The sequence below is a fragment of the Marmota marmota genome, unplaced genomic scaffold (assembly GCF_001458135.2).
Source record: "Marmota marmota marmota unplaced genomic scaffold, marMar, whole genome shotgun sequence".
Lineage (NCBI taxonomy): Eukaryota > Metazoa > Chordata > Mammalia > Rodentia > Sciuridae > Marmota > Marmota marmota.
Window position 1 is genome coordinate 24,178,425 of NW_026000005.1, and position 24,554 is coordinate 24,202,978.

Here is a 24,554-nt window from a genome sequence, read left to right on the forward strand (position 1 = left end):
CCAAAGAATCTTTTCAGGTAAATTCAACTATTATCTTTCCAGCTATTCCATGGGTTGCCATAAATCTCATAAATACCTAGGCTCCAAGACTATAAACTATAGAAAACCAAAAGATCAAATGACAGAGCAATTGATTCCTTCATAAACCACAGTAATTGACAAGATCATGATCAATATTTCAGAACGTCTTCTGGGGTTGTTTAGCATTGGTGTTGATGTCACTTTTATGTTCATTTATCATTAAGTTGCAAGGGTGATAACATATGCAGCATTAGTGTGAATAGTGTTTGTTTTAAAATAAATGTTGATGCTAAAGAAAAAAAGTGTTGGTTAAGGGGAAACAAACCTGACAGTAGCAGGTTTATTTACATATTGTGGATGCAGACCCTTTTTTTGTGATACGGAAAATTTCCTTGTCTAGGACTTTTCAGGTTCCAAAGATTTCCGGATTTTGAGCTCCACCTTTGTGTTCCCTTTCACATATGTCTGTTAAGGGCCCACACTGCTAGAGACATAGTAATTAGCTCAGGTGAGTTACTTGTCATGAAAGAGCTTACAATGTGCTGTTGTTCCACCTTCCCTCCTCCATCACTTTCTCTCTCACATCCGTATTTAAGGTCTTCTTTACCCAGTCTTAAATGCCCATGTTTATATATTTGCTTATTTATTATCCATCTTCCCTAACAACCCAGGGACTCTTCCATAGCAACACCTTTGTATGTTGGGTACTGATGTATCTGGAGTGCCTGGAACTGCCCGGCATGTTTTAGGTGTTCATTAAACATAGGTTAAATGACTTAATCAATAAAACATCAGAAAAACACAACTATATACATAAAAGAAAACGTAATATGACAATCTAAAAAGATATAGAAGCAGATCAATATTTTGTGGGGCTCTAACTATATGCAATTGAGGGAAATTGCTATTTAAGAAAAGGAACAAAATTTCTGAACACAAAAAAGTATATATGTAAATTAATTATTAGAATGAGAAAAAAGTTACAGATTTTAAAAAATATAGATGACAAAATATAAAAAATATCTTATTAATTAAAAATATATTAACACCTGAATATATATCATTATTGTGCAATTTTCAATAGTTTTTTGGCTGCATAGTCTTTAATCACTTCTCCATAAGAAATGTAAAATCTTTCTTCAGTGGAAAATTCAATCTTTAGCTCAAGTAATCAAAATGGTTTTTTGTTTAAGAAGTGCTATTTGAGATGTATAACCATGGGGCGTCATATATATTCTCTGTAATCTGTGAAATTGCTATAGGATTGTGTCTAACTAGCATGAGAAATTTAATTCTATGCTGCATTTTTAAGTATATTCCAGTTAGGTAAGAACTTCCCATTTGTCAAGGTGTCGATGAGAACTGAATTATCTACATACAATTTTATACATCTGGTGAATGAAAGAATTTTTCATAGCCTAGTTTTTGGCTTTGTATATTTCAAATCTTGTTTATCTTCCAGTACCCATATACTTCTAGTGCTGGATACAGAAAGAGCACAGTCATGTCATTATGTCACTTGGCCCTATATATATTAGTGGGTAAGATGATGCACTTGGATGAGGGAACATAGATGATGGCAAAATGGGACTGTTCTATATTACTCGCTGGAATGACCAGCACTAACTAGAATCTGTGAACCACGCAAAACCAACCCACTATATTCAAACAAATTAGATCATCAACTCAGTTTCCCCTTTACTGGATTCTAGAAAGGCTCTTGGACACTGATGGCAGTATCAACCAATAGAAAGAAGAGTGTGATAGAAGGGACATTAAAGTGATTAGAAGGGACCTGTGATGGAAGGGACAATTAAAGTCTTTTACATAGGTAAATTTTACAGGGTCATAGTCATGTGATCATGTAACTGAGAGTCCTCCTGAGATCTTGCAGGGGACCCATGCAAATGAGGGCCCTTGAAGTTACTCTTTATTAGCTCCATGACATAGCTGCATCTGAGTGTTCCCAAGAAGTAGAAATTGTTTATTACTGTTGGGAGCAGACCTTTAAAAAGAAGCAGTATTATAACTGATTATGATATCAGAAGTGATAATTTAGAGGTTGGAGGATGCAGGGCATTTTTTAAGCCATAGCAGGTGATCCTATTTTGCGTATACCACGGGGCAAAGAATATAGTAGAAGATGTAATTAGAGAAGTTGGTTGGGGGAAACCACTGAGGTCCTTGAAAACCAGAATAATGAACTAAAGGTTAACATGCACGTGTTGAATTCCTTTCCTTCACCTCTATGATTCATTATACTTTATCTGGATTTATTAACTCATGTATCTTTTTTTCTGTATAATACTGTATATTCTTTATTTTGTATACTTTGATTTTAGAACAAAATAAAACAACAACACCAAAACATAATACAACATCCAACTCTGCTGCTGAACTAGACAGGAGATGGGGACTTGAGGTCCTTGTTTCCCGCCTTGAGACTCCAAGGATAGGAGATAAAACCACTAGAACATCAATCAGCAGCAAAGCCCGGTGGAAAAGGGCCATTCAAGGGTACTGTAGGACACTATATTGAGGGCAGATTTCTCAGTGGCAACTCCTAATCTACTTCTTCCATACAAAATGCATCCTCATCACCCTCAAGAAGTGGGTATCTCATCAAGAGCAGCGTTGCTGGTTCTTCTCCTGTTATTTCACCTTCATCAATGCCTAGGCCTAGCTTTATCATGCAGTAGATGTGATTGGAATAGGTCTAGGGGTCCTCAAGAGAGAAGCCAGAAAAGAGCAGCACAGTTTCAAATAGCAGCAACACCAGGTCCTTGACAGCCTTGTCATTTTTGTTTGCCTCTGCCTTTTGCTCCACAATGGGGTGGCCACGGCTGATCTCCAGGTGCTTTTTAGCCATCATATACTCCATTGTAGAGTTGTCTCAAAGTGCCTGGGGCCTTCATGATCCACCCCATGTTATCTTTCCATCCATAGGTGCTGGTAACCATGCAGCATGGTGAAGACATAAGCCTATTGGAGATTGTCACCTTATCAACCTTTTAATCCAAGATTTCTTTCATGAGCTTGCAAAAGTTCTCAAACTTTGCCTTGCTTTCCTCCATTTTCTTTTTTTCCTCCTTGTCCTCAGGTAGCTGCAAGTCTCCCTTGGTCACAGAGACCAGGCATCAAACCTTCAAATCCTTGAACTGCTGCATGCAGTACTCATCAATAGACTCAGTCATATATACTACCTCAAAGCCCTATTTCCCTACTTCCACACACGCTACACAAAAGCAGAGTTGGCTGTTTGCTTTCACCAGTAATGTAATAGATGGATTGCTGTGTCTCCTTCATGCAAGAGACATACTCTGACTAAGGAGTCATCTTATTTCCAGACTGAGAGGTATGATAGCACAGCAGCTCAGAAAGGCATCACTGATTAGTAGAATCTTCATGGATTCCAAGCTAAAGATATTTAGAGAATGCCTCATAATTTTTTTTTGTAGTTCTCCTTGTCTTCTGCCAACTCCCAGAAGAGCTCAAGTTGCTTCTTCACAATGTTTTTGCAGATGACTTTCAAGATTTTTCTCTGATGGAGCATTTCTCAGGAGATATTCAGGGGCAGGTCCTCAGAGTCAACAACACCATGAATAAAGTTGAGATACTCTAGTATCAGCTCATCACAACTCTCCATGGTGAACACATGATGGACATATAGCTTGATGTTGTTGTTCTTCTTCTTCTCAAAGAGGTCAAAGGGAGCCTGCCGAGGGGTGAACAGCAGTTTCCTGAATTCCAACTGGCCTTCTACAGAGAAGTGCTTGACTGCTATCTGGTCTTCCCAGTCACTGGTGAGGCTCTTGTAGAACTCTCCATATTCTTTCTGAGTGATGGGATCAGGGTTTCTGGTCCAAGTGGGCTTGGTCTTGTTCAGTTCTTCATGATCAATATATTTCTTCTTAATCATCTTTTTTTTTTTCTTACCAGTATCATCCTCCTCATCTGAGCCCACATCTTCAATCTTGGGTTTCTCATCATCATCTTTGTCTTCCGAATCTTTCTTACCTTTCTCTTCCTCTGCCTCATCATCACTGATTTCCTTCTCTTGTTCCTTCTCTAAATAATGGACAGCCTATGAACTGTGAATGCTTTTTCACCACTTCTTTGACCCATCTCTCCCCTAAGTACTCTGTTCTTCTTTGAGTTGGAGAACGACTTTATTAACCCGGCCAATGGGTTCACCATGATCAGCCCATACAGTGAGGGATCCCCAGCAGAAGACTCCCAGGCGTGCTGTTCATCATCGTTTATGCTCTGTGATCACAACCACTTTCCCTGCCACCTCGTAGGCAGAATCAAATCCAACACCAAATTACCCAATCATGGATATGTCTGCACCAGCCTTGAAAATCTTCCATAAATGCTTTAGTACCAGACTTGGCAATGGTTCCCAAGTTATTTATGAGATCACCCTTGGTCATGCCAATGCCTGTGTCCACCAAAGTCAGAGTTCTTTCCTGAGGGATGGAGATGATGTCAATTTTCAGCTCTTTACCACTGTCCAACTTGGAAGGGTCTGTGAGGCTCTCATAGTGAATCTTGTTCAAAGTGTTAGAAGCATTAGTGATCAATTCCCAAAGGAAAATTTCCTTGTTGGAATAGAAGGTATTGATAATGAAAGACATGACTTGGGCAATTTCTGCCTGAAAGACAAATGTCTCCACCTCCTCCTTTCCATGGTGCCCTTCCTCTGACATCTTGAAGACAAAGGACTGTGTTAGAGTAGGCTGGGCCCAAATATTATACGACTGGCTCGAGATGCCTAGGCTGTGTGGGTGTGACTCAAGAGCTTATGAACTCATGTATCTTCATTTGTATTTCTTAGTATTTTATCTCTTTCATAGAGCATTTGTCTTGCAGAGACCAGGACCTTTGTAAGCATCCTGTGTCTTGTCATGGCTCTTTTTCCAACCAGGTGCATGTACAAGACCTGCCATTAACTGACTTTAAATGGAATGACAAACTGATATTATAACAGTTTATGTAATTAGCAAAATTGTAAATTTGTATCCATTAGCTGGATTATATGTGAAAACTTCCATAGTCAGTCAAAAAACCTGTACTCTTGGGAATGTGGCAAAAATACACTTCAGTTTGAAAACACAAACATCTTCAGAGACACTAAGTTTAAAAAAAAAAAGTCTTGTTTTTGTAGCAGTGGCATTCCAATTCAATTTAAGCAGCTTTTCATATACTGAAAGGGCTTTATCATGCATGTGTTCATTCATATCCATTGTGAATTCAGTGACTTTTCTGTGAATTACTTGCATTTGTGCCATTGTGTATTGAACAAGCACGGTTTTTGCAATCTGAATGAAAGAAAAATGGTATTAAGTGTTAGTTATCTTGAACTTCCTTGTTCCTTTTATAGCAATACTGGGAGTCTCTTTCCTAATGTGGTAATATTTAAGACTAAAATTTCTGCACAGCTAAAACTTGACTTTGTTTCTCTTGTGTGGATTTTCCATCTCATCGTTTGAATGCATATCACAGCTGCTGCATTCATCACAGACAGGCACCAAAGCAGGTCAGGCACTCCTGCAGTGAAAGTGATCTCTTCTCGCTACTTGGCCATAAATTGTATGGCTATTGATACCATTACCATTTTTTTATGGGTCTCCAGATTTCAGTACTGTGGAGTTTGTTAGGTATCAATTGAAAAGCCCAATCTGATACCCATAAAACTCCTTACTATAAGAAAATCTAGTTGTCTCCAAAAACAAATGATGTACCACTTTTGCTAGTCTTTTACTGAGGTTTGACAGGAGTAATAGGAATACTGGCAAGGCATGTAAATCATTTGCAAGGGAGAGGCACTCCAGAAGAGAGATGCCCATATGACCATGTGTTTATGTTTGCCCCTTAGATAATCAGTTTTCACCACCCTTTCCTATTATCGGTATCTTCCTATCAGAATCTTTCTTTTTGCTGATTTCTTGAGATTTAAAGAATTGCTAATGAAAATAAATTATTCCCCTAACTTCTGTGCACTTAATCACATAGAGGATGTGACCCTCATGGTAGAGAAAAGTCAGGTGAATAAAAATGTAGTAGAAATCAAGTCCAAAAGACTAGGAACCTATTTTCTCTGTACTTCAATTTTTTTATTGGCTATATAAATTCTAGATCCTCTCTGTAGATCTGGAATGGGACTTCGGCATGCTCTTCCAACAGTACTCATGTCGCTGATAAGGAAAGGGTGGACATTGAGGCAAAACAGCTTCCTGGAGGTGACACAATGACAGAGTCACCTTTAGAAGGCACATATTTCTGCAGTAGAAACCCATATTTTCATGTCAGGCTCATTCAACAAGTTTCATTAAAGTTCAAGATAATTGCAAGGTACTTATTCCTGGTGCTAACTGCAGAGTCTATTAAAGAAATGTACTATATGAAACCAAGATGCAGCCAATGATAATGTCTTATCATATTATTAATAATGAATTACCTCACAGAATTTTTTTCCAATTTCTTTAACTTCTCTTAATCTATAAGAATTTTGGCCATTTGTAATTTGCTTTCATGATCAATGTGAAAAATATCAATTTCAAAGTATTTCAATTTGAAGTACTTTTTAATGTTTATACTTGTCTTTTATTTTAAGTGTCAGCAGTATTGGAAGGCAAGTTTTTTTTCTTTCCCTCCAACCATCCAAGTGTTTTGGCAATTTGATAATTCAATAACACTGAAGGAATTTACTACAGCTAGGGAAAGTTGAGACTTTTTTTAAAAAAAATGGCCTTTCCCTATTTGCACATTAACACGTTATCATATTAATCCCAATTCCCTTCTCCATATCCCCACCCCCTCTCTCCTCTATGGCTTTGCTAGCGACTCATGATTCTAGATACCCTTTCTTTCTAAGGATTGAGTGGTAGAATATAATACTGGATTTCTGGTCACTTTGTAATGACGAATAGGCTGTATAACAGCCTATTCTTCAAAGCCCCCAAACTTAATATTAAGTTGACATTAATGAACCTACACTGATTCTTGCACTTTTCCTGTTTTCACCTCATGCTTATCTCTACCCACCCATCCTGGAAGCCAATAAGATTTTCAATATCAACTTCATTTGTATTAATCTTCATGAATTTGAACAATTGAAAATCTAGTCTTTGGTTTCTCAGGCATACCAAGCATTTTAGATTCAAAGCAAATCAGTCTAACGCTCAGTGGGCTGAAGCCAAAGTTTGTATTTTCTCTGCAACGAATCATAACAGCTGCCAAAACATCCCTATTGCTCTATTCCAAGCAAGAAGTAGAAGACGAAGATGGGCTATACATGTCTGTTTTATGCTCCTTCTCATTTGCAGGTATATGTCATCAGTTGCCAAATCCCCCCACGTCATCCTCCAGTTTCTCTCCCCATTTCTGCCTGTGACCTGCTGCAGAGGCCCTGCATCTTGACATTGCACTCCCAGCTTCTCCATGCTGGAGGCCCCATCTTACAGAATGTCATGTCAGCACTTTGACTGTGACTGCCCTGGGATGAAATGGCACCAATATTGGTGACAAGCTGGGCTTCTGGTTTTACTCAGGAGAATCATTAACCATCTTTAAATAAATAAATCTCTGCTGCTACACATTGTACAATTTAGAACATGTGCCTTTGTGACTTTTGATGTGAGGCTTATGTTTAAAACCATTGTTTGTTTTTTCTGCCACCTATATCAGCATGCGTTATGATTGATTCTTCAGGACCTTGGTTTCAGTCTCTATAACAGCCTATTCTTCAAAGCCCCCAAACTTAATATTAAATGATATCACCTATCATTTAAGCCAGCTCTATCCAAACACACCCTTCAATGTGGAAAGCATCCATCTAGTTGTATATGTGCGTGTGCGTGTGTGTGTGTTTATATATAAACAGATTTATATAGAAAACACCTTACATCTGTGCTGGACTTCATAACTTGCTTGACCCATTGGCATAGCAACTTGAGCCTTTAATTAATTGTTGCCTCTTTTAAAATTCTATTCCTCAAACCGAATTAGGTGGGCCCCCTTTGGGCTGCCTTAGTGATACTTAAAGGGGACATTGCATAAGTAAAGGCATCCCTTTGATCACCAACTTCATGATCACTAAAATGTTGATTACTCAACAATGGGAAGATGCACCATCATCTATGGGCACCTGGGAACTGGTTCTACTTTAATCTTCCATGAGGCTATGGCTTGACCAATGCTAACTGTGTCAAAACCTGAAGAACCTAAGGAGTCTCGCCATCTTCTTGAAGTGGTTACAGTGAGTGTTTGTATGAGATTTTCTGGAGTGTGGTATAAGCCCTGAGTATACATAGGCAGTATTCCAGTAGGAAGTGAGTTTTTCTTAACATGGTAAAACTCTGTTATGTGAGGATAAAATCACCAGCAGTTGCATGCCCAGTCAAGGACTCTTCTCCTGCTCCAAGTCTCCATCTCGTTGGTTTCCATTGTTTCAGAGTATCTGGCTAAATAAAATAGGGACTTCATCCACTCTGGAGTGTGTGTGTGTGTGCTTGTTGGTATGGGTTCTCCAAGGATCCACACATAACTAATCTGAGTTTACTTACCTTCATACTGTGATGAAATGTTCTTTGTCCCCACATTTTTTTTCTCTGAAATCTAAGCTGAGAGTAAGCACCATAACTACTCATCTTAATGTCATTGTCCCTCTGCTGGTAAATGTCCTGGTGTGTAGTAGATTCTCAAATATTTAACTGAGTGGGAAAAATATCAGCCGTTATGTAGGACTTCACGCATTAAAGTTCTTAATATTCCTTATTTTATTTGAGTTTTGCCTCTAGTGGCTTTTAGCTATGATTTCACAGAATACTATCATTCTTGAGCTGAACTAAAGGCTTCTGCCTTTAAAATCAGAATCTTTTCTCAATTACCTGAAAAATACTAATGAATAGCATTTTCTCCCATTTTTTAACTTCCTTCCCATCATTCATATATATATATATATTCTTTGAAAGCTTTGACTTCTATTGTAAGGCTATATCTAGCTTTGCACAAAACTAGATTTTACTATTTTCATTGACATATCATTCCATGAAAATTAACTTGCCTTTCAGAAGTTCAGATATTTGAGCAGAGAATGCTATTCACAACAAGAGCTATTTCTTCTTTTTCATGGGGGTAGGACAGGGGAAGAGGATGGATTGTCTGCCTGTAATTACATAATGGATAGTGCCACATCCTAAGCATTCCTTGTGTTTTATTTCCACCTCCCATCAGCTCCATGATATGTTATTACTAGCAGGTTTTAAGCAATGAGACTGTGTCACAGAGCAGTTCAAGCCTAATGTCACAGAACCAGTCAATGGGAAGGTCAGATCATTTGACTCAAATACCCATTGCCCTGTCCACATGAAGGTTAGTGGTATTAGCATCTATTCTCTATTGTTAAATTGTAAACTCCTTCAATGCAGAGGTTATGTTCATTTGTCCCATGGAAGGGAGGTCTCCATAAAACTGGATAGATTTGTCTACTCCTTATTTTAGTTAGCTTTGTTTGGGAAATGTGACTTCTCTGTATATCCAAGCATGGACCCAGATCATCTTCAGTCCTTGCCATTATTTGCCTTCCATTGTACACCACAATGTACCTCACTGTCTTTAAGCTGTAACTCAGTCTCTTCCTCACAGCCACCCTCAAATGGGGGTTGGTGACTGGAAAAATAATGCGAGGAAAAGTTGTTAACTCTCTGAGATAACAGTTCATATTTTAAAATGCTCATTATTAATTCCAATATGGAATAATTTGCACTTGCCATTAACACATTAAGACAGCCAAAGAAAATGGGAAAGTGTCTCAACAGGAGACATTCAAATGTGAAGTTAAAAAAAAAAAAAAAAGAAATGGAAGAAAACTTTTTTTTCTGATGAGCTAAGGGTATGTTGAAGATCTAGCCATCATACAGTTTATTTGTGTGGCTTTAGGGTTTTTGCTTTTATGTGTTAATTATTAATAAAATTAATTTTCAACACATCAATAAAAATGTGAAATCTGTACATAGTAATGGCCACCATTTCCTCCTTTTAAATGCCCCAATAGATGATGCACTGGTGCAAAACTGAACTATCACCTTCTGGGAAGTCATACTAATACTGTAGCATATTGATTGAATTCACAAAGCTGAATGTGTTCTACTTTAAAAATATGTCTTTAATAAAGATAACCTTTTGTCATTAAAATAAAGATGGATAGTGTGACAAGACATGGGCATATATCCTTAAAGTTAAAGAAAACTATCTACGGTAGTTCTTTTTTAAAAGAGTGTTTATTAACCAAGAAAAATCTTGTTATAGGCACATATACATATGACATACATAGGTATATTTCTCAGCTGAAAAACCATTATAACCAAAATTGTCCCTAAGATTTCCATTTCTGTGCCTCTAAATTAACTTGTTTTTGAAGATAAGGAAACACATTGGTGACCCATGGCATTCCTTGTTTTTTGGTTATTTGTGTTGTCCATTTTAGGATTATTGAGGTATACTGTCCTGGTCAGGTTAAATGCTTGGGAAAAAAGCCAAAGTTTGATGGGGTTTACTCCATTTTCTTTGTGATTTTAAAGATAACAGGTGCTTCTGAGGGCAGTGCACCCAGACTGACATGTTCAAAATTTCATGTTGCTAGTAATTCCAGAGCTTAGACTGAAAGGAGTTCGTTCTTCAAATCACCTGAAAAAGGGGAAAATACTGTGTGAGACTAGATTTCTTAGTACTTTCTCTTGCTTTTTACTCTTGTTTTTTTTTTTCATATTTTATTTAGGAAAAGATTTGCCAACCATACAATTATAGGTATGACAGTTGCTTAAGAAATTTTGGAGATGGAGATGGAAAGGGTGGGGAATAATGTAGGGCTATAGCCATTAATAAAAAAGAAAGGAATGGGAATTTAGATATAATAATACCTTCCTGGCATGGTGTCTGTATCTTGAGTAGCATGTTAATTTCTGATTATGAAATAACTTACATTTCAAAAACCAACTCCTATCTGGACAAGGATGAAAAATATTAACAATTCTGTGTTTTGTACAAAACAAGAATGTTGATATACATATAAAATCAGTTTTATACCTAACTTAAAACATAGATGATAAATGTTACTTTAAACTGCAATAGCTTCAGAGGTTTGGGAATTATTTTCAGAATATTGATAAATGGGAAATTGCATTTCAACTATTTTCAAGTCTTTTCCCAAAAGCATACAAATAAATTGTTAATTTTTATGTGAAAGTGATTTTTAAACCGCAAGCAGATTTAAAAAAATTTTTTAAAGACTTTTCTCTATAGTGGCCAATTTCATATAAAATGTTATTTTAGGCCTAATTGCAAATGGAGTAGTTAGGCTGCCAGCTCTGCTAAGGTTGAATTTCATTTGAACTTTCTAATAGTATGATCTTTTTTTCAGAATTTAATAACTGACTCAAATATTTAATGGTGGAAGCCTTTATTAAATTAAAAAGAAATCAGGGTATATTTTTAGAAGAACTAACTTATTTTCTTTATCAATTTTATCTACTTTGAGAGAAAGGAAAGTGAATGGAACCAATCTCTTTGTGTACTTAAATAGACATTAATGCTATGACCCCAGCAAATAATTTATTTCAGGATGTATCGTTGTTCAAAAGATTTGAAAAGCACCAAATGGCAATAATAACTACACTTCTAGCTCTACTGAATGGCAATTTAGACTGACTGTATGAACCTCTTCATTTGTCTTCTGGATAATCATTCTTTTTAATATTCACATATATTTTCTAGATCCTTTTTTAAATTGCCCACTATCCATGTGTGCATTGCCTAACAGTTTTTGTTCAATGCAATGGCTTGTTTTGAAATTCAAGTGGGGGGGGGGGGGAGATGAGAGTTGAAAGATTTTGTTTGCACATGTCACTCTGTATACAGATGACAAAAGACCGTTAAATTCACTAATTTACAAGCATCCTTAGAAAGAATATTTTTACATAAAAGCATGTTGTAAACCTTTTTTAATTAAAGCACAGTTGTGCCATGTACTCTCTTTCCCCCAGGGCCCTTTTGACCTCTCACCTCCTATTTTGTCTTGCAGGCACTCCACTGCTGGTGAGGAGAAGCAGTGACCCAGCTCCAGGGCCACCTGCTGATGCCCAGCCAAGCTCTTCACACCCCAGTGGCCAGAGTCTGAAACCTGTTGTTTTAGTAAGTATCCTGCCCTTTGCATTTCTACTGAGAGATCAAAGTCCTTACCCATAGACTAACTGGGGCTTTGCAGTCTGGAAAGTAAATTGATAATTAGAAATCTTTTGCAAAGATATACAGTGGTAGTTATAATAGTACAATCTATTAATAGTACATAGGTGTGGTGAGGGCCATTATATATAGTATCAACTATGTGCCAAAATCTGTTTTCAGTGTTTTAGTTTGTCATCTAAACTTCTGCTTCAAGGTTAAGTTTTTATCTTCATTTTACTGATAAAGAAATTGAAACAGAAGGAGGTTTAGAAATTTGTTGAAGGCCACATAGGAGGTGGCAGAGCCAGGAAATTAACCCAAGTGATCTGGCTGAAAAGATCATGCTTTGTAGCCAGATGTGGTAGCACACACCTGTAATCTCAATGGCTTAGGAGTCTGAGGCAGGAGGATTGCAAATTTGAGGTCATCCTGGGAAATTTACTGAGACCCTGTCTCAAAATAACATCAAAAAAAAAAAAAAAGTCTGGGGTTATAGCTCATATGCAGAATGTTCCTGGTTCAATTCCGGCATCCCCCTCCCCGGTCACTGTCACCCCACATTCGCAAAAGACCAGGCTTTGAATTTGCATGCTGTACCACTGCATGTCCTTCATCCTGTGGCTTCAAAATACCCAAAGATGAAGTCTATATATTTTTTCTCTAATAACATAATGCTTTGCAAAGTCATATCAGGATAAATAGTAATACAGTTTCACATTTTCAATATCATGAATATGTGCTGTGACTATTAGATTTCTAGAATCCATCATAAAACTAAAATCCAGATAAAAATAAAATTATATACCCAAACTCCTTATAACCAGATATACTTATAACTGCTATACTTACAATCCATAGGTTAAATGGAGAATAATTTCCTGAAGAGATTACATCTTCCTTCCATATAGAACTGTGGAATCTTTACGCTAATTCCTACTTGCTTTGAAAAGTTATAATTGAACTTCATTCATCCAAATAGCCTTAGAGTTAGATTTCAATTAATGTCTACATATCATTGCAATAGGGGATCCTTAACAACATAACCATATTAAAAAGTTAGCTCCTAAAAGCCAGTCTTCTATTTTGAGTCTATCTATATATTAAAAAGTTAGCTCCTAAAAGCCAGTCTTCTATTTTGAGTCTATCTATAGCACCGTTAGGAAAAAAAAAAAAAAAAAGCAACATATTATAGGTTTATCAGAATGCCAAATAGATTAAACAAATTCTCCCAGTTTGTTCCATGGCTTTCTTATCAAGAGCCAGTGCTAATGTTATGAGGTAAGAGTTGCTATACCAAACCACTGGGCATGTACTAATATATTCGTGGTAATATTTTGCCATATTTCTTCCCTTAAATAAGCAAGCAAATGTCTTGAAAGTATTTTAGATGTAATGTTCTCTCACTATTCTACTTAAAACTCTATCCTTTTAAGGAATTATATTTAATGGAACTTTAATAAAAATCAGGTGTGTGTGGTCTACTTTAATGATGAATACAAACAAGACCAGTATGTGGTAAGCTCTGCTAGCCTTTTTTTTTTTTTTTTTTTTTTNGCTTACATGGCTGTGGAACTCTTGAAATAGAGTTGCTCTGATTTGAAATGTATTGAAGTTTTGTATGTGCACTTTCAAAAACTGAAGTGTGAAAAAAAATAACATCTCATTAATCATTTTTATATTGACTGTTGAAATGATAATATATTTGATATTTTTGGTTAAGCACAATATATTATTAGAACTATTTTCACCTGCTTCATTTTACTTTTTCATAACATGGCTAATAGAAAATTTAAAATTGCAGCTGTTTTTGTTATTCCATTTATATTGCATAGTGCATCTGTGGGACAAAAGTAAAACTGAATTTAGCATTAATGAAATGGTTGGAGATATTTGTAAGAAGATCTTTGAGGACCATCTCATCTCCCTGGTGAAAGTATGGTTGAACTTGTGTACAGCAAGTCCTGATTCAAGCCTTTTGTCTGGCATAATTATTAACAGTGACCCCAGTGACTCTCAAAGGAGTGCATTTTGTGGCACCCTGCATATAGCCCTATAGTTACTTTCATTGTTTGCTCAGTGGTAAGAGAACCATGGGAACACAATAGGCTCCATTCTTAGCTGCGGACACATTGCAGAGCAGCTTCTGTGTGGCAAGCTCCTGAGCTCAGGAAGGTGAGACTTCAGGTTCTATTCAGATTCCAGAATTTACTGGATGCTTCCTCCATAACTTCAGCTATCCTGTACTTAATTCCCATTATTTGATAAGTGATGATGAATATGGGGAATGTGTGATAATGTAGCCATGTATCACCCATTACAAAAAAATAATTGCTTAAAAAAAAATCTATGTTCAATTGCATTTCAGTCCAATATCCAAGGCTGGGGGAACAATCAAAATTTCCATCTCTTAAACAGTGTTCATATGTAAGTAATTCACAGATGGCAGGACCCCACGTGGGTTATGTTCAATCATTCCCAAGAAATGAAACATATAACCCACAGCATAAGAATCTGAAGAATGAATATTTGACACATTTGATTATGTTGAAATATTGCCTTGAAGACCACAGCTGATGACTGTTATTTTTAGTTGCAATTCATTAGGCCTACCATAGAGGGTAAAGTTTTCATTGATGCCCAGGGATGTGTGGTTTTTAAAAGTTAGAAAAGTTGCACTTATTTTTGGGTAAGTTATTACAAATTGGTTATTTAAGATGTGCACTCTGAAACACGCTGTAGTTTTAAAATGGGCCTAAATAAGAAATATCAAATTTTCTGCAGACTTCATGTTCTGTTTATATTGATAAGTAACCAAATCTCAGTATTTGTTACTTAAGGTACCACCAGATAAACAGCACAGAAATTTGTTTCCTCTATTCCTCTTTCATACCAGAATAGTGCAAATTATTAATGTGCAGATAGCAATGGCTATTTATCTTCCAAGACAATAGCAAATCCAGTTCTACTGACTGCTTTTGAATTAAAGAAAGAGAATCCCGGCACAGGATATTTCTTAGGGAAAGTCTGCTTATGAGAAGTCTTACCTCCCTTCCCTTGATTGCAACCTGGTGTTCTTGGCTTGAGGGCATGCCATAAAACCAGGTCCTTGAAATTGATGTTCCCGAATTTGCGGATGGAACAGAACTCTAAAACAGATGTGAGTTTTTTTCTTAATATCCGGTTAACTACTATAGTTGTTTTGTGTTTTAATGACTGTTTATAGTTTTGAATTTAACCCTTAAAGCAAATTGATCCCGCAGGGCGAGTAAATTAAAAAGTGCATTCTTGAAAATTATAATACTGTGGTCGTTCTCAGATAGTAAAGGACATTGTTCTAAAATCCTTATTTATTTTGTATTTCCAAAATTAAGAGACTACTGGTCTGTCTTTGAAAACAAATGTGTCATATATAAGTAAAAATAAGCTGGCAATTTTTGGGGTTGTTAAATGGGAAGTCCATGGATGGGTTGCAGGGAGTCTGGTCAATCTGCAGTTGTATGCCATGGCATGCCAGTGTGTGTATGTGTGTTTATTTCTCTAAAAAGATTCTATCACTCTTTGAATTTTAAAACAAAAGAACAAAATTAAGAACTATCAGTTTTTGGTTGGATAAAATAGTATATGGAAGCCACCAATTCTCAAAGTAGGAATGATGATAGAGATTAAACAGAAAATGATCTCTCTTTCCCTGCAAACACATATTAAATAATTAAGATTATTTCATCACATTATCATCTTTTCTTACCAAAACATAGCACAGAAATTCGGAATTTTAAGTTAAATAGAAGCTTTTGAATTTCTGCACTGAGAGACCAAACACATCTGTTTATTCAGTAGCAGCATCATTTTTAGCAACTCTAAGATTGGGGTGAAGGACACAGATTAGTTATAAAAAGACACCCTAAAGGGAAGTGTTTCCATTTTTTCCAGTGTGTTATAATATTCTTTGCAGATTTGGGGATTTAATCTGCAAATATAGTAGCTGGTAGTTACTCGTGAGAGAAAGTATTTCCAATGACTAGCCACATTCTGTGTCTTGCTTATAATACAATGGAGAATTGGTTCCAAAAATTTCCCCTTGTATGACACATGCCTTCCCATGTGTATCATGTACATTGAGAGTATAGTTGATGTTTCTAAGATGCATGAGAGAAATTGCTGAGATATTACAGATAAAATTATATAGCTTAGTTGTTAGGATTAAAACTCATTGAATTTTCACTGAGGTTAGAGGACTTTAGATTATGGGCTGGTGACTAACAAAATCCAACATAAAATTTAGCGAACATTCTGCATGACCAAACCATATTTTCTACCTACTAGATATGCTCTTAAGTAGCCATAGAAACACCAGAATAGAATAATGGCTGTAGATGCCAGAATATATTGGAAGGAAGTTTCTATCTGTTGCCTTCCAATGAAGAGAGATGGATGCTGAGAAGCAAAAGGAGGGAGAAATAACATGTAATATATAATTGCATTATTTAGAGATACTGAAGCCTACAAAAGGTTTTTCTTTTCTTCCCCTGACACAGTGATTTAATAATAGTCCTGGTGTTTGTAACTCCAGCTGTTCACGCTGTGTGCTGATAAGACCAGAGCTTGGAGACACATTGCAAGGATGGTTTTCATATGGCTTTGTTTTTAGGAGATAAAGCTGCCATCCAATATTTCACAGAGCCAAATGTTTACTTATTTTGGCAAGTTTGGGCAGCTTCATTTCTGAAGCAGTTATGCTTATAAAACTAAAGCTCAGGTACGAAAAATTCAGAAGTTTGATTTACTCTGCAGCAGAGTTTTTTATTTTATTTTTTAAACCATATCTTGCAGAAGTTGGTAAAACAAATTTGGGTTATCTGAATGTCTGAACCATGGCTAGTCACGTGCCATAGATATGTGAATCCTGTTCAGGTGTGTACTTCCCCGTTATTCAACTTGGGTTGATCCAAAACTGAAAATCTGAAGGAAAGATCACTATTCAGAGGTTACTTTCAGCAATTAAAAAGCTAACCCAGACAGGTCTTCTTTGCTATTTATTCTTGAGCTGCACATAATGAAAACTGAATGAGTTTGTGTCAAAATAAATTGATCCATTCAGTTAGGTGCCATCTGGACAGGCTAAGACGTGATTCCTGTCCTCAGGAAACTTGCACCCTAGTTACAAAGACCAGAAACAGATCCTCTAAGAACCCTCTCAGACTGAAAGTCTGTACCAGGGTATCAAGCAGCACATTTATAACCTTGAGTCTTAATGTTCTTTGCCTTTGGTCTGCACTTCACTCTGGTCAGCCTCCCTAACCCCTGAAGGTAAGTGCCGTGTGCAGTATCTCTATTAACTCTTATCTCCCTGAAATATAACTGCTTTTTCAAATGTCTGCATTTTTTCAAAACCATGAGCTCCTCAGAGGTATGAGCCAGGTTTCTTAATTTTATACTTGAACCCTAGGCACAGAGTGTGGCTCATAATAGACTCTCTTAAACATATGACTACATGATTGAAACTTTCATTTCTGAGATAGACAAGATGAATTCAATTCAACAACTTTTAACCAATTTTAACTTCCATTGTACAGATGTGTATTTTATTTTGTGTGTGTATGTATGAATGAAATTGGGAAATCCTCTGTTTAAAATACTATGTTGCTTCCCAGATAGTTTCAGTTTTGAATTTTCTGTTTTAGGACAATGTGTTACTTGTTTCTTCTTTGTGTTGCCAAGGAGAAAGAGATGTTTAAACATAACTTCTCTACTTTGAATAGCATGTGAGTTGGTGGCTGAGATCAGCAGTTTGAATTGTGAAATCTACTTCATCTTCTAAGAATTCTAGCAATGACTTCAGCATAGAAATTGATTCTGAGAAAGAGTACAAACTATAGGAAGAAAACAAGCCTTGGCAATTAAAGATCTGAACAATTAGGTTGAGGTTTTTGGTTTTCTTTTTGTTTGTTTTGTTTTGGTATTGGGGATTGAACCCAGGGGCATTTTACCACTGAGCTACATCCCCTGACATTATTATTGTTGTTGTTGTTGTTGTTGTTGTTATTATTATTATTATTATTATTATTATTATTATTATTATTATTATTTTGAGACAAGGTTTCATTAAGTTGCTAAGGGTCTTGCTAAGTTGCTAAGGCCAACCTTGAACTTGAGATCCTCCTGCCTCAGCCTCTGTGGTCATTGGGATTATAGGCAGGTACCACTGTCTCCCACTATATATAAATCATCATTAAGGTTAATTTGTCAAGTGATGATGATAGGTGAAGAGAGAATAGAAATTAACATGCATGCAGTTGTAGTCAGATACCTGAGTTCTGTCTCTTTGTCAACAAAACTGAGTTCTAACGATTATAAAGTTACCGATCCTGGTGGTTATATCTTTATAAGTTTCTAATAATTGTGTCAAAGAATTTAGAAAACTCTTTGTTAGAATAGACAATTTATTTTACCCATTTCATCTAAAGATTCCCCCCTTATAAATTATCTTCCTATTCCATCTTCTTTAAGAAGATTTTTTTTTCTGGATTGAACTGATACAGAAGAAATTAAAAATATCCCTGGTATGTGAATTAATTAAAGAGTGTGAGAACATTTACAAGGTGTTTCTTGGCAAAACACTAATAAACATATCAATCTCATTTTAGCAGTATGGGCGGGTCGAATTTAATAGCATTGTTAGAAATTTGCTAAAGATGATGTTTCAAAATGATTTTAGTCTGAAGGAGAAGATCCTGTATCCTCATTGCATCAGTAACTATGTGACCCTGAGAAAATTATTCAAATTGTGGATGATTTCCTCAGAAATCATTTTATGATTTTATGTAACAAAAAGGAAACGGAGAGAACCTGTGTGAACACCAGTTGTTAGTGACTTAAACATACAAACTAGTTGACTCAAGGTTCCAGATGTGAATTATTAATTAACTTGGCATGAAGTCAGTTAAATTTTATTTTAATGTCTTAAAATGTATAAATATTCATGGAATTAGGATATATTTCCATCAAATCACAAGAAGTCTAATTTTATTTTCCAAGTGAATAACATGGAGAAATATTTTTAAAAGACACACACACGCAGAGGCAGCAGCCTGAAAACATGCCTGGGTATACACGTACATGTATGTCATCTTTGGAGGAAAGCTGCTACCAAAATCTGCAGACAAATGTGCAAATGTCATGGTACTTTCAGGGGAAAGTCCAGGAGAAGAACGGTGCATTCCATATGCTCTCATCTTCTTTCTATTGGGGCTTTCTGTGATTTGACATTTAGGAAAGTCGATGGCATGGACAGAAAGGATTAGTGGGAGTTCACCTTGGAAAGAAGCATGGCAGGTATTGGAATGAAAACTATCTTTTTTTTTTTTTTCCACAAAGATGGTGTAACCCAGATAACTCTTCTGATGGGGGATTCCCCCCACCCCAACATAAACTCTTGTGAAATACAAGTTTCATTTTGGTTTCTGTTTTCAAAGTCTAGTCATACGATGACATTGTACAGGCATTTAAAAGACTTTCCTTCTCAGGAGGGTGGCCCCTTCCCTAATAGCTGTGTGCTATAAAATGGAGTTCTGATTTAGATGAATCACATTTTAAAAGTAGCTACTGTGTGTGTTTTATGCTTGTGGAAACAGAGAGCGTCCTCATAAGCAGCATGTGAGCTTGTCACTACATAGCTTTTGATGTCTGAGGAGATGATCACAGGGACATCTGGAGTGAGTTAGCGTTGAAGTAACTGGTGTGCGGCACTGGAGAATCCAGAGCCTTCTGACAGATTTAAACCAGTTTTTAAAGAATCACTACTTTTAGCAAATCTTTTTAACTTCCATCTGGCCTAAAATTTTCAAACCGACTTAGCCTTGGTGTTTTCCACCAGATTTTACAGTTTTCTTTCCAGGTAGAATTCCCTGTCTCTTAAGCAAGAATGGGTAAATGGCACCTTTTGCAAAAAATAATAATAATAATGAAGTGCTGTCCCTGCTCTAAAAAGAAAAGGTGGAAAATTCATCAGAGGTCAGAATCAACGGACTTGCTTAAAGAGCATCTTGCCTCTTTTTTTTCTACCTTAAGTTTCAATCACCATCAATCACCCAGACCTTCTTAATTTTAACTTCTAAATAAAATACAATTGACATTCAGTTATATTCTTATGAAGATCCAAAGATAAACAAGTAGTCCTCAGAGCAGCTAATATTGTTAGAGTATGGTACTCCCTGTTCAAAACACGTATCAAAAGCTCACACATTAATCAGAATTTTATTTGAATGGTCTCATAAAATATGGGCATTTGTTTAAAGGTTGTATAATTTGTTCAGTGAGGTCCCTTATCCAAAATTCTTAGGACCAGAAGTGTTTTGTATTTTGGATTTGGGCTGAGAAGAGGGGCAGGATTGGAATATTTCATATACATACTGAGATATCTTAGGGAGGAGAACCATGTCTGAACATGAAATTCATGTATGTTTCACATATACCTTATACACACAGCAGCCTGGAGGCAATTTTATACAGTATTTTTATTGTGTTTGCATTTTGCCTGGAACCTATCACATGAGGTCAGTTGTGGAATTTTCCACATGTGACATCATGTTGGTACACAAAAAATTTCAGAGTTTGGAGCTTTTCAGATTTCAGACTTTCAGATTAGGGATGCTCAGCCTATATGAGATAATTCATGTTTGTTTTATGAATAAAATCATTACATGCTGCTCTAAGTGTGAATGTATTTATAACACTTGACCTCCTGTCTAGAAATCCCTGATACTCTCCATGTCTCCAGCTATATATTCAATTTCTTGAACTTGTCTCCCCCTCCTTTTTATGTGGTAAAATACACATAATAATTATCATTCTTTTTTGTGTGTGGAGATCCAAGGCAGGCCTCACACTTGGTAGGCAACTGCTCTACCACGGAACCCCCATCTTACCCGTTTTTCAGTGCACAGATCAGTGGTACAGCTACAGTCATGTCAGTGTGCCTCTATCATCACTCTGTATCTCTGGAATGCTTCGTCTTACAAAACTGAAGCTCTATACACATGAAACAATAACTGCCAATTCTCTCCTCCCTTCAGTCCCTGACAACTGCAATTCTGCTTGCCCTATGACTTTGACAATCCTTGATGCCCCATATAAATGGAACCCATACTGCATTTATCTTTTTGTGCCTGGCTTATTTCACTTAGCATGATGATCTCAAGCTTCATTTATGTTATTCCATGTCAGAAATGCCTGCCTTTTTAAGGCTGAATGGTATTCCACTGTACATTTATACCACATTTTGACTGTTTGTCATTGAGCACTTAGGTTGTGTCTACATTTCACCTACTGGGCACAATACTGTTATAAACATGAGTGTACAAATATCTCTTCACAATTCTGTTTTCCATTCTTTTAGGTATAAACATAGAAGTTGAATTGCTAGATCATATGATTATTCTATTTTTTCCTTTTTTGATGAACAACCAAATTCTCTTCCACAGGGATGTGCCGTTTTACACTCCTACCAAGAGTGTAAAAGGGTTCCAGTTCCTCCATATTCTCACCCATACTTTTTTAAAAATATTTTTTCTTTTAATGTAGCCATCCTAATGAGTATGAGATATTTTGCTGTGGTTTTGGTTTACATTTCCCTAATTATTCATATGTTGAACATCTTTTGAAGTGCTTAATAGCTGTTCATTTCTATATGTCCTTTAGAGATGTGTCTGTTTGAATCATTTGCCTATTTCTGGGGGTGTGAGAGGAAGGTATCCAGGATTGAACTAAGGGGCACTCGACCACTGAGCCACATCCCCAGCCCTATTTTATATTTCATTTAGAGACAGGGTCTCACTGAGTTGCTTAGCACCTTGCCGTTGCTGAGGCTGGCTTTGAACTCCCAATCCTCCTGCCGCAGCCTCCCAAGCCACTGGGATTACAGGCATGCCTTACCATGCCCAGCTATTTTTGAATTGTGGGGTGGTTTTTTTTTTGGTTGTTGTTTTTGTTATTGTTGTTGATTTGTTTTTTATTGTTGAGTTTTAGGAGTTCTCTATATATTCTGGATATTAATCCATTATAAGGTAAATTATTTGCAGGTGGTTTCTTCCCTTCTGTAGGTTGTCTTTTTCATGCTGTTTTATTGTGTCCTTTGATGGTCATGAAGTCCAACTAGTCTATTTGTTTTGTTGTCTGTGACTTTTGTGTCATATATAAGAAATCCTTGCCAAATCCAACATTATAAAGATTTTCCCCTATGTTTTAGTCTAAGAGTTGTATAGTTAGTTAGCTCTTACATTTAGGTCTTTGATCTGTTGTTAACTTTTGTGAATGATTTTATGTAAGGGTCCAACTTCATATTTTCTTTTTTGGGAGGGTGTCAATATACACTTTTTGCAGTACCACTTGTTAAAACTATCCTTTCCCACCAAAACGTTGCTAAAATTCTTCACAGAACTAGGAAAACAATCCTAAAATTTATATAAAGCCACAAAAAGACTCTAATAGCCAAAGTAATCCTGAGCAAAAAGAAGAAAATAGAAACACATCTAATTTCAAAATATACTACAAAGCTATAGTAACAAAAAACAGCATTGCTAGAAAAACAAACGCAATAGGCCAGTGGAATAGAATCAAGAGCCTAGAAGTAAATCCATATACCATAACCTGTTGACCTTCAACCAAGGTAGTAGGAATGTGCATTGACAAAGGATGGTCTTTCTGGGAGCATTGGATACCTACATGCAAAAGAAGGAACCTAGACTCCAGTCTCTCACCATATGCGAAAATCAATTCAAAATGAATTTGTTTCAGAAGAAACCAGTCCCAGTCTATGAGAATTGACTAAGAAATGGAAAGAAGATACAGAAAGACCCAGGATTACAGACAGTCCAATTTCCTGGGGACTTAAAGACAGGAACATGTCTTGGAAGCCAGCATCACAGGAGATCCTCTCACTCTAAAGCTAAAAGAAGAAGTTTCTATGCTTGGCTAGACAAAGGTGGGCTCTGGCTGGCTAACTAGGATGAACCTGGTCTTTCTCAAAAACCAGTAATATGTTTAGACTTCAGATGAGAAATTTTCTGGGTTTCATTAACTTATATAACACAATTTGCTGACTATCTTAACAATTTTGTCCTGTAAGTTTGAGATGGGTGCCAGGGTCAGCATAGAAATTCTGTCCTGTAGTCTTATCAAACTGGACCCCTACTGGATTAAAGATTTAAATATAATAACTGAAACTATGAAATTATAGAACAAGGATATTTTAGATAAAACTTTGAAACCATAGGTAACAAAACCAAAATAGATGACGAGAATTAAATCAGACAAAAATCTTCTGTACAACAAAGAAAGCAATCAATAGATTGAAGAGAGACTGTTAATAGAAGGGGAGAAAAATCTGTAAAATATGCATTTAATAAGGGGTTTCCCCTGGTGATCTCCAGGCTGATAGACCTGCAGCTCACTGCCCCCTGCCCAGCATTACAAGAACCTATCATACCACAGCCCAGGAAAAGATCAGAATCCAAAGGTTTCTACTGAATGCCTCTTTCACGCCATCATTGAAAAACCCCAATTGAAATCATAAATTATGGGGCTGGGATTGTTGTTCAGTGATAGAACATTTGCCTGCCATGTATAAGGCACTGGGTTCAATTCTCAGCACCATATGAAAATAAATTAAAAAATAAAGGTGTGCGTCCATATACCACTAAAAAAAAAAAAAAAGAAAAGAAATCCTAAATTATAAGTCAGGGACCATCTGTATCTTCAACTATTTTACTTCTTTCCATAAGAATTTGCAAGTTTATCTTTATTGCCTTGGTTTACAGATGAAAAATATCTGTCTCAGACAAGTTAACTCCTTTGCTTCAGATCACACAGCTAATAAGATGTGGCTATAGGATTTGACTTCAAATATGTCTTAATCCAAGTGCACTGTACAATTCAGATCCAGTGTTGGCCTTAGAATCAGCTTTTTCCCCACAATGCCCACATTGTTAAAATGGATTAGGCAGTCTATAAACTGCTTTCTAAGGTAATTTTGAACCTTTCTTCCTAGACAAAAAAAAAAAAATGTATTTTATCATTTTATAGTTACATTTTATTTTTCCACCAAAAAGGCCAGAACTTACATTGTAGAGTTGGTCTCAAATGACTTAACTATTTACACAATTCAGATATCCCTCTGAAGGAGAAAGACTTGCCACCACAAAATAATTTAATTCAGACATTAAAAACATTTATGGAAAAAGAGACTCAGAAATGCTTGAAGCAGCAGGGTTTTATAGCCATTCTTTGTTTATCCAATTGTCTAGTGGTTAAGA

General features: G+C 36.4%; 1 protein-coding gene and 1 pseudogene across 3 annotated transcripts in view; one reads left to right on the forward strand and one right to left on the reverse strand.

Moving 5' to 3' along the window:
* The window catches only part of Pard3b (par-3 family cell polarity regulator beta), a 981,002-nt gene that overhangs the window by 421,112 nt on the left and 535,336 nt on the right, over positions 1-24,554 (forward strand). For all 3 annotated transcript variants that reach the window (XM_048808385.1, XM_048808386.1, XM_015481294.2), the window contains one exon: positions 12,104-12,213. In XM_048808385.1, the coding sequence (XP_048664342.1) occupies positions 12,104-12,213 (110 nt within the window). The remainder of the gene's footprint in view (positions 1-12,103; positions 12,214-24,554) is intronic.
* LOC107138631 lies at positions 1,034-6,890 on the reverse strand (annotated as a pseudogene).